At 44.2% G+C, this 20,715-nt stretch overlaps 1 protein-coding gene across 18 annotated transcripts in view; it reads right to left on the bottom strand.

The window, feature by feature from the left end:
• Window positions 1-20,715, bottom strand: part of RBFOX2 (RNA binding fox-1 homolog 2) — a 173,427-nt gene that overhangs the window by 134,691 nt on the left and 18,021 nt on the right. For all 18 annotated transcript variants that reach the window (XR_007904084.1, XR_007904085.1, XR_007904080.1 and 15 more), the window contains exon 2: window positions 3,060-3,110. Coding sequence is in view for 9 of the 18 variants with exons in the window: in XM_051784610.1 (XP_051640570.1) it covers window positions 3,060-3,110 (51 nt within the window). In the remaining 9 variants the exon portion in view is untranslated. The remainder of the gene's footprint in view (window positions 1-3,059; window positions 3,111-20,715) is intronic.

Below are 20,715 nucleotides of genomic sequence, written 5' to 3'. Positions count from 1 at the left end.
CGCATTACAAAAAAAGAAATACCACTTTGCTGGCAGAACCAACAGAGAGATGAAGAACTGAATAGTCCCCAGAGAATAAGCTCTCCTCACCAAAAGACTTGGTTCTCATCTCAGTTAGCAATGTTACACTAGCACTTCCCTTATTTTCCCTTTACAGAGGGCTTTGTCCCTACCGTCAGCCTAGTTCTGGGGAGAAGGAAGGGCATCTCCCATTCCTGAACATCCATTAGACATCCCCAGGGCAAACCTTGAATTCTTGAGAACAGTCCCAGAGGGCTCTCCAGATCCTGACACGGCTGCAAGACAGATCCAGTAATGCAACACCTCAGCAACAGAAAGCCTCTTTTTAGGCAAACTTACACAATAATGATTTAGCACACGTGCTCCCCAGGGCCTATCACCACAAAAGTCCAGTAAGCCAGTGCTTTGGCAGGGCAGGTGAGGAACAAGAAGGCTGTGCAACAACCCAAAGCTTTGGGTTTATCATAAAGCAATCACATAACACCAGAATTATGAGAGAAACAGCCTCAATATGAACCCCATCTCATATGCTTCAGTGCTGCTGCCCATGTGTGATGACAAGAGAAAGCTTAAATACTTAGGAGAAGATACAAAAAACCTCTGTACTGGAGAGCTAAGCATTCCCAAATGGCCAAAGCAAGGACTCAAACCAATCACACATTTCCATTGGCAGGAAGAAAATCCACAGTAACCTGGAACCATCTGGGTATGATTTAACCACTAGGGGGTGTAAAAACAGCATAGTGAAAGGTTTGCAGACAGCAATTAACAGCATTTAGAGCCTGAAGGAACGAAAAGGACATTCAAACAATGGAAGGAGTAGGATGCTACATAAAGTGAAAGAAAGGGCAAGTTACATCCACAGAATTTCTGGCACGACTACTGTGGCCACCGGATGAAAAGCCCTAAAAATAAGCTCTGCTTTGCTACTTCTCCTTAAGAAAACACTCTGGAAAAAAAGCACAGTCCAAGTATTTACAATAAAGAACTGCAACGGGAAACAGCAAGACACGCTGACTTACCCTCACCAGCTCAAATCCAACACAATTGCTCCTGCATCTCATAATTGCTCTGTTACAGGGTGAGGATCCCTACACATATTCCCACACCACTTCCTCCTTTCCCAGTGCAAAAAGGCAGGTGATGGATCAGCCATTCCTGACTCTCCCACACCATCCCCAGCCTGTGGCAATAGAAGACTTCTTTTTCTGCTGCTATCAAGTTAGAGGCTCCCAATCAGATTAGCTAAAAGCCTTGAAACCTCATTAGTGAAAATCAGATCTGAATTTAAGCTGCTTCAGGGACACAAGCAAGACAGAAGGACAAACACTTACCACAGATCAAAATGTTGTCAAGAGTAGGAAGAAAAAAACAAAACAAACAAAAAACCCAACAACAACAAACCAGCCAAAAATATTTTTACAAGTATTTGCTAAATGAAAACACACAAGTTAAACTGAAGCTGTTTGTCCTCCAAGAAAATTCCATAAAGCTACCTGCCATTGTAAATACACACACTTGCTAACATTCATTATTCCCTGTGTTCACCCATACAGAGCCCTCCACGGCTGCCCAGGCTGTAATTCTCATTTCACGCCCTGGCTGTTGTACAGCTTTCTGTGCCCATCTCTGCTGATCTGGTGACCTGCCAGTAACAGCAGTTCTGGACATTCAAATCAGAAGAGTTCTTACAGGACGAGAAAGAGGAAATCTGTGAAGTGGGACATACTGGTACATACCAAAATAGAACATGCATAAATGGGTAGGTAAAATGAAGCACAAAACAGGGTGCAGAGGGTGCCACCAGACTGGGAAAGCCAAAAGCAAATACGAACCACTTTAAGGATCTGAGACTGGCTCTGCCTCTCAATCTAGTTTACCTTACTTAGCCTGGGTAGAGTAGGAACACAACTCTCCCAGCATCCCTGTGCATAGTATTTATTTGTGCTAGTTAGCAGTTTAATATATCCCAGCAGACATTCTGAACAATTTTCTCCTATATGAGAACTCACGCACACGTACCAGGCACCAAAGGTTGGAGCTCTTCAGTTGCTGAGGCTGCAGTATGCTGCACTTCCTTCATAAAAACATCTCCCATTAAGCTGTTGTTACATATACCCAGACCTCATCAAGAGATGATGAAAATCACTTTCTTTATATAGCAGTACCTGAGAGTATTAAAGAATTTGATTTTGGTTTTGTTATTTGCTCATTACTGAAATGTGCTGCATTATTGATTTTCCGTGCATATTAATTTCCTGCTACACTGGTTCATACTCTGCTTTGCAGTAGCGCTGCAGAGCACTGGAAAAAACTTCATTCTAAGAAGGGAGATTTAATGTGTGACAGTTGTATCTCACAACCATTAAATTTGTTCCAAAGCATCTCCTCCTTCCGTCGCGCAAATTCATCAACTGGGATTTCTCTGTCTTCTGTCAGGAGCCAAGAGAATGCTTACAGATGCAGTGCACTGAACAGTGTCATTTTTACTGCTGTAGAAGGAGAACGTTCTGAATAAGAGCAAGGGGCAGGGGCCCTGCAGGACTTGAAAGGAAGGCAAGACAAGTTTACAGATACTAGAAACAACCCAACAGGACATGTCATTCCCTACTCCACCAGCAAAGCAGACCCTTACAAAAACTCAGTGTTGTTTTGCTTCCCAGATGCCAGAATTACAGCAATAAGTATAAAACAGGGCCAAGCATGCACTGGCACTGAACATCTACATTCATTAACACTGAGGAGACAAAATGGGAGTTTAGGACAGAGATTCTAAGTTTTGACGTTTTTAAGGATAAAGAATTTCCTGAACTGTTGGTAATGTGGATGATATTTAACCACTTATCAGGCACCTTGCCACATACTGTTGGAGGCCAAAGAAACCCATTCAATTTATCACATATGTCTCCAGAAACATTCCACAACAGAACAAAACTATTTCCGCTCCATAACACGACAGCCAGGAAGCTGTCGGACAAAACATTCGTAAGTGTACAGAGACGTATGTACACACACATTTACTGCAATCAGACACTTACTTGATTGTCTCTTGCTGGATATCCATGATAACCTGAAGTCAGAGGCTCGTTCTGCAAGACAAGAAAACAGGGTGAATGTAGGGGTTACAAGGAATAGAAAGCAAGTAAATAAATGTCTGTGTTAACTCGGCCAAAGACAAGAACCTGCATGAAATGGGAGAAGAATGAGCTAAAGTATTCTGCCAACTTTCTTTTTTCCAGGTAAGCCAATACACCTAAAATTTATTTTCAACTGCGTATGCCAAATTGTGCAGAAAAAAAAAAAAAAAGAAAAAAAATCAAGGCCATAAAATAAGCATAAACTAATCCTACCTTACCCTCTGTAATATCAGTTGTGTATAATTTTTGTCATTTTCTGAAGAAGTTTTCAGTACAAACACATTTACCCTCATGAAAACTGAACAAAACTGAACACAAAACTACAGAAGCTATCGCCCACCTCGTCTAGTCTTGAAGAAATGCTTCCCTAAACATTAAAGTGCCATTTTTGTCCTTTTCAAAACTATACTCATAGCTTAACATGAACTTAAAAAGCAGTCAATGTAACTTCAAGCACCCTGGTAAGCCTGTGCAATACCTCAACACTCCCAACAGGAAATCAATCCTCTAGGCTTTATTTCTTCAACCCAGAAGGGACTCTGAGCCTTCACATTTTGTGATATTGGCAGCTCCATCACTCTGCTCTGCGGGAAATATATGAACCTCCAACACTTCTGGAATTTCTCCATGAAATTCCCAGACTAGTCACTATTTTAGCAGTGCAGTGAGGATTAAGATAAACATACTTCATGATACTTCCTAAACGTTTATTTCTGTTTCTTAATTTATTTTCGGTTACTCTCCCTCCAACACATCCTATGTGGAATGGGGAAAGGGCACTCACACATGCCCCAGGCGTGCATCTTTCTCTCGAGGTGGAGGATAAATTAAACTAGACAAAGCCTATATAAATTCCACCCTGGTACCCCTGTGTGTTCACAAGCAACTCCTGGCAGAACACTAAGAGGAGAAGGAAAGGAAACAGCCACCCTCCATAATCACTTTTTAAGTCTGTTCCTATCTCCTGTTAGGACTTGTGAGGAGGAACTCCTAAGTCAGTCCTGCACTTTCTCCAGCAGCTCTTGGGGAAGGGAAGGTTGAGAGAAAGAGGCCCAAGGGGAAGACCCTGACAAAACACAGTGAAACAACCTCAAATTGTCCAAAGCAAATACATTCTGGGCATGAAGCTGACTGAGATGTACAATCGCTGTCAGAAAGATTTTGTTGAGATGTTTTGGGTTTTGTGTGGGGACATTCGAGTGAAACAGGCCAGCTCCTACCAGAGAGAGGTGGACTGCCCTACACGGGGCATGTGGCCACTGGCACAATTTCACAGTTTACACAAAACACTTTAACACAACTTCTGCTGAAAAGCAAGGTGCTAATATTTCAATGCAGGAACTAGCGTTGCTATTTTAAGTTTGTATCCATCCTCCCTCTCTTCCTCTTTACCTCAGGCCTGCCCAGGGGATTCTCCATGGAAACTTGCCAGGAAACATCCAGCCTCTCCTCATGCTCTCATGCTAGAGCTACAGTAGCATGCACAGTATGAGAGCTTCAAGGACAACAAAACTTCTGGCAGCCAGTTTTTGGGGATTAACAGTAATTAATTAGGCTGACCACCCTGAGAGTACATTCCTCTCAAATACCAATAGCCAGCAAGCAGGTTAAGCACAAAACTCCACAAATAATTCAGAAACAGAAGGAAAGACACAGAAGTTGGACAAAGCAAGTGGTGACTGTCAACTATAGCACCACTCAAAGCTTTTGGGCTTTAACTAAGAACTTAATTAAAGAATAAGCAACACCACGCACGGTTAGTTCTTTGCTCCCCCAATACAAGTACACCTAAGAAGCACTGTGATTGTTTCTCAGACAAAATATAGTTTACCAACTTTTGTCTAAGTGTCATAAATATCCAAACAAAAAAAAATGTATCAAGAGAGATGGTCTTCTCCTGAAAGACTATTCCAGGTATGCTTTTAACAATACTTGTACACACACCTACAAGGTCAGTACCTCAGACATGCTCATGTGCCAGTCTCTCAACACCTTGTAAACCAGAAAGATTTCCACACAGAGAATGATGCACTAATGGACAAGTTGCCCTTACGGGTACTAAAGACATGAGCAGTGAATGCAAGTTGAAAGTTGTAATGAAAAAAGGGAAAAAAGAAATCATTATTTTGAGGATGATGTTCTTCACATTGAGGACTAATAAAAGCGACTGTCACCACGAGGCTTTGGTAGAAAAGAAACAACACTGAACTTCATGCAATTTCCTGAAGTCAAAGAATCTGGATGCAAAGAAACCACATCTATAAACAGAAGAGTTTCATAAGTAGAAGTAAATCAGAAGAGTGTGAAAAGGAAAAGAAAGATGGTTACAGAGATCTCAGAGCAGTCCACCATACATGAGAAGTCAGAAAGAAACAAGAAAAATCAAATGGAGGGAAAAAAATCCCACATTCACAATCTCCACTTTGCTTTTTGGAAAACAAACCCCACAAATTGCAGACTAAAAATGTCTGAGAGATATGGTTGCATCAGAAGGTAAAAGAAGAGGTGAAAGAGGGTTACATTAGGAAAGCAAGAGTTTGGAGATAGCAGAGGTTAGAAAGAGGGCAACAGCTGGAGCATTAAGGTCACAAAAAGGCCAAAGATATCTCTTCGTCTTTCATACAGCAATGCTACCATCAAGTACTGGACTCTTTGCAAAATCCCTGCTGTGCGTATCATTGCTCTAATTGAACTTAACTCTCCAAGAGAAGGCAGGAAGCGCCTGGGGAAACCGTCTCCTGCCAATAATCTCCAGTGCTGCCAATTTTACAGGTCACTAATGGTGAATCTGGGGCCTGCTGCATGATTATTCCATACGGAGTTTGCTTTTGTTGAAAATTAAACAGAGCAAGAAATGAAAGCGTTAAACTCCTGCAACTGGAACAGCACAGTCCAGCAACATCCAGACAGAAAACCCCTGCTAGTAGGCGACCTAAGGCAGCAGAGGCTGGGGATACAGCTCAATCTCCTCCTCTGACTTCACAAGCGCAAAACTAATCTCACAAAATGGAAGTGAAAAAGAGAGAGGGAAGGTTTGACACAGATAAATACCCTACCCACAAACACGGAGGGACCCTACCTTCTGGCAGCAGCCTGATGCAAGAGGGAATCCCCAGATAACTCCATCTCTTCTGTGCAGCTCCCTCCTGCCAATTACATTCTCTTTCGATGCCAACATGCAACCAGACATTCATAAAGAAATTGAGTTAGGCAGCACTAGCCTGCAAAATCAAATCTAACTGACACTGGGATGTTTCATTACTTTGTTTACCACTGAAAGGCATTTCTCAGGTACTTGAGATTTTCTTTAGAGTGGAGAGAATAAAACCAGAAGCTGAAACCGTAAATCAGCTTTCTACAACACACACGGGCATTTTATTCAAACCGTATCAACGATCTCACACATGGGTTTCCACACTTCCATAGGATGTGTGACCACATCCTATGTGCGACTGTACCCCAGTGATAGTCTCTGTGCAGGTCAATTGGATTTAACAGGATGAAAGTCACGACTCAGTTAAATTCACTAGGCCTTTAACCCCGGCCCCTTTATTTCAAATTTTTCCTGTTCCTTCATTTCCCAGCCTTGCTAACATGAGTTCTTTTCCATTGGCACTTGCAGTTTGTGGCAGCCCTTACTATTGCAAGTCACAGGTACTGCCTCAGGTCAAAGGTAAACACGGCACAGCCATTTGCAGATGACTGAGGCACAAAGGAGATGCTCCTGCACTCGCAGAACAGCCAGGCTTTGAGGTTGTTGGGATTTTGACACCTCTCAACTTGATAAATTTTAAAAGTTGCTGAATTAGACGCATCTTAAAAATGTAAGGAACTATCGATAAACCAGGACGCCAGTAAGAACTGATCAGATCTGCAGGTGGTATTAACTTATGAAAGGCCACAAAGGTCTGGAGTAGAGTCATTCCTCTAGAGAAAATGTCACGGCTCTAACACATAATGAAAAGTCCTCTTACCCTTCGCTCAAAATTAAAACTAACTTTTAGCTTAAAGAGGTAGTAATCCTCTTTGACTAACCTGACCCCAGAACAAATTAATTTTACATCACAACTTGCCATTTTGCCAGATGCAACAATCACTGAAGCCTGATTAGCAATTGTTTCTTTACACCCAAACTAAACCTAAAGCCTGCAGATTAAAACTCTGCTGGTAGGAACCATTAGCTTAGTGAGTTCCTCCACATTTCCCTAGCAAGACAATGAATTCCAAGCTTCCACTTGAAGCATTGAGTCCTTTCAGTTGCAAAGATAACCTCAGAAACATGCCCAAGCAATCCCTTCCCTGGATCTGCAGCATTCTTGCTTTTCTGACAATGCCAGGAAAAGTGAAGTTAATGTAGTTCTTTCAAGTTTCACAGCGGGCCTGCCGGGTTCTGAACAGCAGAAGCAAAACTCATGAGAGCAATTCATGTGTCTCTGCTCTGGCTGCCCCCAAGAGTACAGCAGCCTGGTGGTTTGGACAGAAGTGACAAGGGAGAGTCCCTGCACCAGAAAGCCAGAAACCCCCAGACTACACAGAGTAATGAAATAAAAGGCAACAAGAAATTATTTGTTCCTTCCAAAAGCAAAATAGGATTTTGATGTGATGAGATAGCACAAGCTACACATTTATGAGAGACTTGTACTAGACAAACAGAAGCCACTTTTCTAGAACACAGTGAATAAGATGTTCACAGAAAAAAAAAAAAAGGCTGGAAACACTGGCAACGAAGCTATTAATCTGAAAGTGACAGTTGCGAAAAAGTAAAGCTCATGAGCCAGACAGAAATCCCAGCGCTGTTCATCACAGCCCAGTGGTTTCACCATCTTTTTTGTTTTACTTCTTGCATACCAGGAAAGACAGAAATCCTGTGCTGAGGGAAGGCGGGGTGAGGGGGGGATTGTCTTGAAAAAGGCTTTTTAGTACTTCAACTGTGGCAGAGCACTAATAAAACTGTAAACGCCTTGATCTTATTATCAGTTACCAAGAAAATGGGCAATTATTCATCAGACCCTTACTTGCACAAACTGTTGCATATAAACAAAAAAGAAATAACCGTTTCTTTGTCTAAGTGTATCTGATGTGTTCAGTCTGCCTTCTCAATTGTGTGTGCTGTCTCCTACCCCAAATTGTTTTGGATAAAATTAATGGGAGAAAGCAGCATCTGAGGGTGAATTACCAATTATTAATGGAAAACTGAACTAAGTAGTTTTTAAATGGATCTTAATGTTACCCTTTTCCCTCAATACTTATCCCAATTTGATATACAGCTCTTGCTAATCACTCTGCGATCCCAATAACTGTGTCTATAGTGTGGGACGCTTCCCTTCAGCTGTCTTCAGTTTCAATTAAACTTGCTTCATGGCTTTGGCCAGTTTCCAGATGAGCAGACGTCATCTAGTAAAGGTCTTCCATTTATCCGCTTCCTTGTTAGTGCCCTGACATCAACAGCCTGTACAATTTTCTGGATGCAGGTAACAGGACTTACATTTTACTCCTTACACACATTTTTTTTTCTTTTTTAACTGTATTTAGGGACTAAAAGCTTGAGATTTTGATAAAAGGCACCACACCAAGTACACTGTGCACGGCTGCCCTTGATGGCTGGGGAGACACATGCTGGCTAGCACAGCCTTGGCTTCCGACACGCGCCTGAATGACTGAGGCCACTTCTTGAGGGACAGAAAACCAGGGGTGCAGCTGCCAGTGCAGGGCGCTGGCTGAGGGGGGCCTGATGCTGGCAGCCGTGCCCATGAGAGCAGAGAAACACCCACAGGCTCCCCGCTCTGGACCCTGGCAGAGGCCAGGATGGAGGCTTATCCGGCTCCTCTTCCTTCCTGGAATTCTGGCCCTGTTGCTGCAGTAACAGCAGCCTCCAGCCTGGCCCCCTCCACCCCACTCCAGGCTTCCCCGTATCCTAAAAATATCATGTTTTCTGCAGAAGCCAGTACGATGTTGGATGCATGGGGCAGGAGAGCTCCTGTGCTGCCAGGTCCCCAGTGCCTCACAGGGCTCCAGTGAATGCAGCTCCCCACCTCCAGCCTCTCACCGACTCCAGCCCCACAGTACAAGGGGGTCACCATCACAGGTGCCCACACTGGCCTCTCAGCTCTGCAAAGCTGGACACCCAGCTCTGCTGCAGGGACATGGTACCCACGGCCCCAGGCAGCCCAAAACCTACCGTGGAACTGCAGGTCTTCTGCTTAGCCATCGTTACGGAGCAGGACCCCAGCAGAGCCCGTTGGAGGGAGGCCAGGCCTGCCAGAGGCTCCCCGGGCGGGAAGCCCAGTGACACAGTAAAGACAAGAAAGGAAGGTGATGTAAGATTAATAAAAATAGCCTCCTGCCCCAACCAGAGTTTGAATAGTCTGGAGCAGTCAGCTAGGGAAGCCCACGAGGTAGCCAGACAGAACAGGGCAACTCTGGGATGGCTGTGTCCCCACTGAACAGAGCCCCAGGGACACCACCCAAATATGTCAGTGCAATTTTCTGTATTTTGAAGTACCTATTTCCTCAGTTCTAACCTCCTGGCACTTCTTTTCCATGAAACTCTATGTATATAAAAGAAACAATAACTGACTGATACAGCAGAGGCTGCAGAGTGGAATACAGACAAATACACATCTGACCAAACCACACAGAAAGGTGGTATTTAAACCTGTAGATCTGTTAAAAGATTCAGGATGCAACAAGTTTACAAATACATACTCAGGCTTTAAGCTGACAGTGTCTGTATGAAGTTACAGAACAGATGTCTAATGCTGTAGAGAGAAGGGGGACTTTTATACACAGAAAGCACTTCCTCAGCTAAAATTGAAGTATTTTACAGAGATTCTTTATAACAATGCTGACTCCTCCCTGACTTTCCCCCATCCCCCCCAAATAATGGAAGTAGCTCTCTGGAGGTCAGAAGCAGCTTTTCCCCAGCTAAGTTTTTCATTTTCCAGATCAGCCAAGGGGTGTGTTCAGCTTCTCAAAGAAGTGGGATTTCATTAATTTAGTGTAATTTAAATGTGCAAAACATATACTTTTTTTGGACTACATATGGCAGCATCCTCATACTGCTCCAGGCATAAAGGAAATACAGCCTGACTCTGCTGGTCCGTGACCTATGTCGGCAACAATAGATCCAGTGCAAGTTAAAGCCCCTGGGAATACTGTGCACAGTGTGACGTCTATGATCCAGCAAATACAAGGACACACTGCATGCATAGAAGTCAATAGCACAGAATATTGATTTCCCTCCTCTTTTACTAAGCAGAAGTATTTTAAAATGGCAGCTCATCTTCATTTATACTCTTATTCTACAGTAACAGGACAGGGGCCATAACAAGGCTTTAAAATCCAGCACTGGGGGCACCTTCACATGCCGTAATTGTTACACGGGGTTGAGGAAGCATTTCACACGTAAGTCACTCTAAGCAAACTCATTACGGGACAACATACTCACACAGGAAAATCCGGCTTGCTCAAACATGATGGCTACAAGTTTTCACAAGGTGAAGAGGGCTACAGAGTTATGCCTTAGTAACTAGCTTCATTGCTTCTGTTTGCTTAAAAAACCAGGATGGAGAATACCGGAGAGAACAGGACAAGGGAGATGACAGACCACAGATTCAGAAGGGAAGTCAGTTGATCACAAACTCCTTGGCTGATTTTACAAATATTCACAGGCTCAAAGGCTAAAAAGGAAAGAAGAGTACTCCTACTTCCCAGAACAAAATTATTGTTATCATATTTCCTTCAGAAGAAAAGGCTGAAGCTAATTTGTTGCTTGAGTGCAAAAAAGCTGTGATATAAAATTAAACCTGCCTTGCTCTGAGGGAAATTGGCACGAAAAAGAGCGAGAGGCACAAAATCATGCTGTATACCAAGTGCCGCAGGCAAATAGGTGTGAGAGAAATTTTCTGTGCCCTGGACACACTGGCCTGATTGCATAAGCTGCCCTACATAGTTGCAGAAATTATTTTCCCAGGTTTGCATTACAAACTATCTTCCCTTGGCCCAAAGATATAACTTCCTCGAGCAGTCTAGCCAAATGGAGTTTCATCTCTGGAACACTGTGAGGGCCCACAGCCAGCTAGAGAAAGGAGAGAAGTGATGCAGGCAGGCACAAGGGCTGAAGTTGTAATGGCAAGGAGCTAAAAAGCCCGGAGGAGGGAGAGAGTACAGGGTTTGGGGCACAGGGTGAAGCAAAGGCAGGCTTCAGGAGTGCCTCAGCAGCCAGGACTGCTTCTGATTAAGCCCGCAGGATTGTGGAGCTGCACAGGAAGCGCTGGGGAGGGGAGGGGGGCTGGAGGTCTCAGAGCCACCATCCCAAACACACTAGAAATCTTTGTGTTCCAGCAACACCATCTGGAAACAGTTAAAGAGAAACAACTCCCAGTCCTTCCTTCACAAAATAGAAAAAAAAATAATAAATCCACTCTTAAGACCATTAAGTCTGGCCTCTTCATCCCCCTCCTGGAAAACTCTTCTCCCTGCAACAGAGGGGAACAAAAGGGCATCTATAAAAGGGAACGAAAACCCCTCGAGTGCTGCTGCAAGGGCAACTTGCACGTTAGCTCCCTCTGCTTTTGAGGGGCATCCCAAAGTGGCACCCCAAGGGATGGAGAAAGACCAAACCCTCGTGTCTCCTTGGCACACACCGCTTCAAAAACAGCCCTGATCAAAGAGTATCCAGTGCAGTAATTGCACCTTATATGATCAACTTGACAAAAACATGGACAGCGAGTCATCCTGCAGCTAGAATATCCCCAAATGAGCACTGTGCACATTGAGGGCTCACCCTGAACTCTGGCCCTTTGGAATCTCCCATTTCTCTACCATAAATCCTCACATGGACGCAAGAGAACCCAGTCCACCAGAGACAAACATTCCAGACACACATGAAAGATTTAATTCTGTTTTTAAGAGGACAGAAAGACTGTGATGCAAAGCACATCATCATCATCATGCTATTGCTCCCCTACTGCCTCAGAGGTACCAAGGATCAGAAAGGCAACAGAGATTGATCCAGCCATTTCCAACCCCTGACAAGCTCCTTCCGATAAGGACAGGGACAGCCTGTTAGTGCCTCAGCACATGTTCTGAAGACAAAGAGGGTGTCTGTCTCCAAGGCCCCATTCACTACTATTTTAAAAGGGAAAAGTAGAGGTCATGACTGTTGAATTTTACCAGAATAAATCCCCACGTAACAGTTTATTATAGAGGTACTCCCCTTGCAAGGGTTGCTATCTCCACAAGGAAGTAAAGCCTGCAGGGCTTTTACCCTTCCCTCCTTGCTTTTACCTTTATTCTTCTCTCCCACACACATCAGTATTTCTCAGGGTTTTTCTTCTAATTAGACACCAAAGTGCTAAACACTTGCCTGCAAAAATGTCGAAACGTATCAAAACAAAATCGAAGCTAACCTTTCAACATCCCAATTAAGCAATTCCATATAAAACGTAACATGAGTGATTCCTGCTATAAACCAATGCCATTCCACTACAAAACAACACACCTTTGCTTTTCTCTTTACATCCACCCTGTAGCTGACTGCCACCTTCTTATGAGCCACAGACAGTCTGGATGGGATGTGGCCACATGCCAAAGCTCTCTATAACCAGAGTGCAATTCATAAAAATAAATTCTAAAAAATGTCTTGAAATAACAGGTTTTCTAAGCCATTAACCAAGGACTCCTTGGAATCCACTTTTGATATATAAACCTCCTCACTGCTCTCATGAAGCTAACTGTTGCTAATCATGACCGCCCCGAGATGCCCGCATGGTAGCCGTGGTCACACCTCTACTGTAGGGCATATGAAAAGTGAGAAATCCTACCTAACCTACCAGAAATACCCAGCCTAGATAAACAGCACAGGCTGGCAGGCTACAGCTGATGCCCCAACCTAGTCAAATAACTTATGCTGGAGGGACAAAACATCCCCATGCAGGCAACAGTCACCATTAGAACAGGATTAAAACAAGGAGAAAGGGAACACTAATCAAAGGATCTCCCTCCCTCACAGAGGAGGAACACCTCCTCTCTGGAATAGTTTTGAGGAGTTTAACTAATGCTTTGTTTCAAAATTTTAAGAAAAAAGGAAGAAAGGCCTGACCTTCCCTTAGAAGGCTGCATCCAAAAAGTTGGGAGAGTGCTCTGAAAAGAGAGGAAGATTCAAAACAAAACACCACCCAACTCAGCTATGGGGACAAAACCAGGCATTTACAGTAAGTTACTGTTTCCATTTCAATGCACACAGAAGCAAGGCAAGCCTCTCTGAAGGCGTTTCTAGGAAAGATCGTGTTACTGTGGAGAGCAAAATTAACCAGCGAGGTATCTGCAAGTGGTCTGAATTCTTCAGTTTAGCCCAGATGGGATTGCTAGCCCTGCTTATAAGGGAATAGCTGCCGCTGCTTGTATTCCACTCAGTAGTCTCAGGCATTGGATATTCTTATACATCCTGTATTTAAATACAGCCATCGACAACAAAATGAAGAATGTAATTAAACAGCACAAGCTCATAGGAAGAAATTGGACCTGTGAAAGGTCAAGACAGGTGCCAGAGGTCTTTGCAGTGACTGTAGCACTAAAGCACCAGGCTGCTGCAACCCAGGTACCTGGGAGACTGCAAGATCTGGGTCTGTCAAACAGGCAGGAGACAGACACAGTTCTTCCTTGCAGCATCCTGCGCGCCTGCACTGCCTCCAATGCATTTCTCTCTTTCTACCAGCTCTAGGTTTAGTTAAAGCTCAGGAAGACCTCAGAAACAGCACACAAATTCCTTACAGGGCCACAGTTCCACCCTATTGTCTTTATGGATAGTCTGAAGCCCCTGGAAAAAGACCTATGCCCTGCTACAGGAGGTCTCAAAACCCCCAGACTGCATATTCCTGCCAGCACCACACAAAAGCATCAAAGCCCTCTCCCTTCCCCGCCTGCAAGACAATGTAATAAACAAGGCGGGGGAACTAACCCAAACTAGTTCCTTGCAGATTTGTACCCTCTTTCTGCCTCCCCCGGCTGCTTCCCATTCCAGCCTCCTGCAGTTATAACCACAGCCCCCCTGACTATGTCCCCTGCTATGGTTCCTCCAGGCAAAAGGGAGCAAACACCATGGCATGGCCAGACAGATCGTCCAGCTGCTCCATATGGAGTGCATAATCCACGAGTCCTGATTGCCTTGCCTTTTGTGGGGCACTTGTCTGCATCTCTCCCATCCCATCATCATTTTTCCACAAAGCTTTTAGGAAGGTGATAGCATTACAATTCCTCCAACTTTTAAATGTGATTGAAATTACCACTTGATTTGTAAGTGTGCATGTGTGGGCAAGGATTGTCACAGCACATTCACCTAAAGCTTGTTTCCTTCATAATTTAGTCTAAAAACCTCTCCTGTGTGCAATCCCTGGAGACTCCTTTGCATTAAGAAGTAACATTTCCCTCCCTGAGCCTGCGGATGAAATGCAGAACAGAAGAAATCTAAAAACACTGGGCTCCTGAAATTACAGCATCCTGTATCTTCCTATGTGACACATTCAGATGAAGGAAACAAAAAAGGGAGCCACCCTCCCACTGAACACACAAACATCTTAAATTAGGTACAGAGAAACTGGCAGTATAGCAAACTCCTGAGCTGGAGCAGACTGAAGGCACCCTGGCAAACAGCAGACAAGAGCCAGTCAAAGCTTAAAACCACGCCAAAGCACCACTTGCCTTTTTTGTTTTATTTCTCACGGTTCCTTTGTAAATATAGCCAACATTCTTAGTCAAAGCTCTAGACAGTTGCAGCCCTATAAATTCAGTTCTACTTGCTCCTTCCTTCTGCCCATTTGGTAACAACTGTTCAGCCCAAGTATAAAGGGATTAAAACTCAACTCCCTTGAGCTACACATTGATACAAACCTTTTAAGAGCATGGTTTTTACAGCCAGATTAAGCCAACCTCAGAAATCACTGTGCCAACAAAGGGAATTGCTCTGGTTTTTTTCCCCTCCTGTTCCCAAGTGTGCATCCCTACCTCACCTCTTGCATGCGCAGTAGGGATCACAGAAGAACATGGCAAGTCAGATCAGCTTGTTGATCCTCCTGGAAACTAATCCCTCAAAAAGGAGAAGGATTAGCTTCATGAACAAAAGTGGTCGCTACAGGCCACGTAATCCCTAACACCTGTACATGGAAGGGTGTCTGACCACATAGTTGGAGTCAGGGAGAAGGCAGGGCTGCTCTTTCAATGAAAGCATGGTTTTCCATCTGCGTAAACCAACTTGAGCAATGCGAGCTTTGCTGACAAGACTCCTCCTTAGAAACTACCAACCCTTGACCTCCATGCATTTCAGAGCCTTTTACACAGGCATCTTTAACAGTGCTTTAAGATTCAGAGTTTATACTCCCATGAAGAATTCATCATAAGAAACATTAGGTAATCATCTGAGGCAGCAAAGAAACTCATGGTTCTCATCACATTTAATGGCTTCCCTTCCCCATGCCAAAACATCTCCAGTGCTGTATGGCCTAACCAGATACAAGTGATGTTTGCTCATACTTTGCCCCTTTCTCCATTCTCAGAAGCAGGGAGCAACTCAAGTCTGCTACTGCTCTACCAAAGACTGGAGCTGCTTAAGAGAGTTTTCATGAGCAAAGTGATGCTCTAAAGATAGTAGCCCCAAGTATCCAAAACCAAGTTGTCATGATTGGTCCATTAATTATGTACAGAGCTGTGAGAATTCAGGAGGGAAAGAGCATTTTTATCAATTAAATCTACCCTTGGTGGGTATTTTTCAGATCAGTAATTGGAGAGGACCTATAAAACCAGATGCTAATACTTTCTTCTCCAATGAATTTGCAAAAGCACACACAGACCCCTTCTGTTTCCAGTGCTTCGTATTTGTGACCTCTGTGACTTTCAGACAAGAAGCACTGCTCTTTGCTACAGGCCCATCTACCACTGTCACAAAGAGACACCAAGGATTTGACAAGACCAACTGCAGAACACTGATTCTGGGGAGAATGTCAAGGGTAGGATGAGGCACGTAGAAGACTTCACTATTAAACATGCTAAAAGCACACATCCTCTGTCATCTGAGGTATCCATATTTTAGAAATGTTCCTGCTTCTCAGCCTGATGCTACAGCCTTCAACAACAAGATTTGCACACATCCAAGAGCTGAGAGACTATCTTAGCTTGGAATATAACTGGGTTTCAGTGATTAATGGTTTCATTACACCTCAGCTGGACTACAGCTGGTGACGGTGACAGCACAAGACTTCAGCTTTAGGAAACCACAAATCACACAGAAACTAGAGGTGACGATTTCATGCCTTGAACCACTACTGTTCTCCATACAAATGGCTAAGCATGTCTCAGGGTGAACATTTACAGAGGTCATACTAAAAAACACATTGAAACCAAGGAGGACCACAGATGTCATCACTTCCCAGGAGCAGCAGGCACATACTTACTTCAAATCCCCTCTGTCTCAAAAAAAAAAGGCAAACTTTTTCTTTCACATTAAAAAAATGTACAAAAATCTTCAAAAACTAATCTTGAAGGAATATATATGGCTTTCCCTAAAGAGGATAGCAAAGAACAAATAATCTCATTATACTAGTTGCATTGCTTAACGCAACCTAAATGATGACCACAAAAGATAATGTTTTGTTATAGAAAACATACATTTTACACATATATTTACACATATATTATATATATTTATATATGAACCTGACCAAAACTAAAATGTAACATATGTCTACACTTTCTAGGCAACTACCAACACCAATGGGGATTTTGCAGCACTGTCACATAAAGGCATAAAGGCCTAGGGAAGTTGCTGAATTTGCAGTGCATCTTCCTAACGCCAAAAACCAAGTCCCGAGGCACCAGCACTACCACCTGTAGTGTAAAAATGTTTGTGTCAAAATGAAGCTTGTAATCCACCTGGGTGAAAAACCGCACCTCCCAAATCCCATCCCATATGAAGACAGCATTGCATCAGTCAGAGTCTATTGAAAGATAGCACTGGTGCCTGGAGGATTACTTGCAGCTTTGAAGCAGCAGCAGGAAAAGAAAAAAAGAAAAAAATTAAAGGATCCTGGAATTTCACACAGATGTGGCTGCTGCATGGGAAAGCTGTTATCAGCCGCACAGAAAGGCACTGTACAGATTTGGGACAGAAGGGCTGAACACATGCAAATCACAGATTGAATGAGATTGCTTTTGTCCCCCACTGCTCTTCAATCAGATCAGGAAGATGAGAAAAAAAGACTGAAATCTGCTCCCTTCTGAAAACAGTCAAAAATCTCCTGGGGGAATAAAAAAGAGGGAAGGAATAAAAAATTTTCTGTTTCTCCTGCCATTACTCTGGGTATGAATGGGTACAAATGAGAAACTTCCAAACTTAAAATCTCTACTAGCCAAAGAGAATATAAAAGAACAGAGCCCCGCACTCTGGTGATGGCAATTGCAGCTCTCCTGCATCCTAAATGCCACATATTACAATCAGGTTTAGCTTCTCAACTGACTACATGGAGGCCTTACCATTCATGAGTCCCAGTCTGCCAGGTTTTGTATTTACTTCTGGAGGGGTTGAATGCTTTTGCCCACAGCAAAAGCACATTTGCAAGTTCTGTGTGCTAATTGGGAAGTGCAGTCCCAGACTTTCTCCTGGTTGCTGCATGAAGGCTTCACACCTTTGCAACTTGTTGTCTCCCACTCATCCAACTTTAAAAGCAAAAGGCAGAAGCTTGTTTCAGACATGTCCCTCTCCTCTACTGTCAGGGAATACTACATTCCTCTTGCCATTCCTGCCAGTAAAAAGGTAAAAAAAAAAATTACTTTACCCTCTGTTCTCTTCCTTCTAGCCTTTTTGATTTAATAGCCAGTGGATGCTCATGGACACATGCAATGATTTAGGCTTTCCTGGGGTTTGTCCTGCTCCTCTCTCTCCATTCAATTACTCTGCTGTTTGCTGTAGAGCAGCCACAGCAAGCAATATTGCAGCCATTGCTTCACAGGTAACAGCACACTCCACTGCTCCAGGTGTAAGAGTCAAAGTGGGGAAAAAGGATAGCACATTCTTCCCCCCGTGAGGTTGCCCATCACAACCACACACTGCAAACTGCAGCCAGTGACTCTGAGAGACTTTTGTCTTTGGCTGAGGGGAGAACATCCATCCAGCCCAAAAAGCTTTGCATTTGCACAGGCATGAAAGGACTGAGTTTCTCTCTGGGAGGGAGCTCTGTTTTGTCCAGCATCTGTCAGACCCTGGGGACCCCTCAGCACTCTATCAAACACTAAAATCCAAGAGGGCTGTAACTGCACAGGATTTAAAAAAAAAAAAAAAACCAACAACAACAAAACAAACAAACAAGCAGGGGGAAAAAAAAGCCAGCCCTTTCCACTGTGTACTCCATCATTTACATATCACCTCTACTACAGAAATTGGTTTCTGAGGGAAACTATTGGTCACAATTCTGATTATTACACCTAGTTTGTTCATGAGATATACTAGCTTTCAAATATCAACATAACTACTAAAGAAAAATTCAATCCAATGTCAAGGTTGATTTATTCATCAAAATCCAGAAGGAGATTCTGCACAAAGAGGGTGAGACAAAGAACGAGCCAATTTACATGATCCAATTAGAGGTGAAAAAACACTCCTCTGTGCAGCCAGGAGGAGGACCTGAAACTCCATCCGACTCTGTCAACCGGGACCAGAGAGCACTCTGGTCAAAGGAAGCTTCCCCAGGGACCAGCCACCTGCTGTAATTGCTTGAAAAAGAAAATACAGAGGAACAAAGCAGAGGATCAACACAATGAAGATGGTACCAAACATACACCCAGAAGTTTTTGTAAAGAGAAGTGATAATCTGCTTCCAAAAGTATAAAATGTCTTCAGTAGCTTTTATGAATTGTGATAATGTGAACAGTACAGATCTTTTAAACGTTTAAGAAAAAAATTATTCAGATTACTAAGAGTAACATCATGGGCAAAAGGGAAATGGTTTCCACTAGAACAATAAAAGCAGCATTTCCTCTCAGAAATTGTGAAATGTGATTTTTCTTTTTTAGCACAACCATCCCTGAAAACTTGGTATACAGAAGAGAGGAGAACCCCAAATGGTATGAAAAAAATAAAGATTTGGTTTGCAGAGAAATCCATGCCACCCAGACAAAATACATATAGGACACAATTCCAGATATCACGTATAGACAGTAGGAAAAGATTAGGATCTGGTAGCCCAGGCAGACTTCAGCACGGCTGCAAGGCAGAGACACACACAAACCTGCCAACAACCCTCTGAGCAGCAAAAGGGCCGGCGCCCACCCACGCTGCAGATGGAAAGACCTTAGGGCTACCTAAGTCTCACCAACTTGCAGCTACAGAACTCCAGGGCGAGCCTGGCGCAGGCGGCCGCCCCCTGTCCCCCCCAGCCCGAACACACGGGGCGCGGGGTGGCCCCGGGCAGGCGCAGCAGTGAATTCACCAGCGGGTGCTGGCAGGGTGCCTCGACACCGGGAATTCAATAGGAACAGCAGGCCGAGGAGGAGTGAATAATTCAGACGCTCCACTCGCTTACACCATGCCGAGGAAAGGCGAAGCCTGCTCACGCTGCCTTCAGCCACCCCGCGCCCTCACGTTCGGGCTCGGGACGAGGAGCCGGTGCGGGAGCGGCACATGGGTGGACAAGGCCCGCGGTGCCGGGAAAGCCGCCGGCTTGGTGAACCGTGCCACGCTGGCAGCAGCCAGCGAGCCCGGCCTGCCCTTGCCACCAGCGGGAGTGGAGCGCCGACGCGCTACACAGCACAGCTTGTTCCCCTCACACACACAGCTCCCTGTGTCCCGCCTGGAAGGAAAAGCCACCGGGAGCGTCATGTGCTCTCCATCAGACGGGCTCCCAAAGCTTAAAGCAGAGGAGGATGGAGGCTATTCTCTCGCAGCCACTGCTCTGCCCCTGGAAATGCTAGCATTATATTAGTCTAGCAAAAATGGGAAAAGCTGGGGGGAGGGAAAAGGGGAATAATAGCAAGACAATATATAAGTGTTGGGGATATGAAAAATGTTAACCTTCAAAGTGACAGGGTTACTGATTCAACACTGCATCATGCAGGAGAGGAAAAAGCTTTTGGAAAAAATCCTCTGTGCCAGTCAGCAATGTCTAATGATGAGCAGGAGCGCACAGAAACACTGGGGAGAGTCTCCACCTCCTCTTTGCAGACTGAGAACAGACAACAATTACAACTAAACACATTCCAGAAACACAATTTCTCCTCGCCACCACTAGGAACAGGAAAACCTCAAGAAGGGCAAAAAGTATCACTGGATTTCTTTCCTCCCCTTCCACAGAGACATCTAATGCTGAAACTGTTCTGCCAGATCGACTTTTGAGGCCAGAAGAGACCTGGCAGATCAGCCCAAAGTTCTAGGTAGTCTCAGTTTTAAAGCATGCCTCTCCAACCACATGCTGCAACAAGGCAAAAATGCCTCCAGCACATAATGAGCGTGCTCCCTCCTCCTCCAGCCCAGCAGCCAGCTTTGCCTTGAGACAAGGTACCTCACAGTTATCCC

This window comes from Manacus candei, unplaced genomic scaffold (assembly GCF_025592945.1).
Source record: "Manacus candei isolate 608988 ecotype Guabito, Panama unplaced genomic scaffold, ASM2559294v1 h1tg000018l, whole genome shotgun sequence".
Lineage (NCBI taxonomy): Eukaryota > Metazoa > Chordata > Aves > Passeriformes > Pipridae > Manacus > Manacus candei.
The sequence above is the reverse complement of the archived record's forward strand: the minus strand, read 5'-3'. Positions and strand labels throughout refer to the sequence as shown.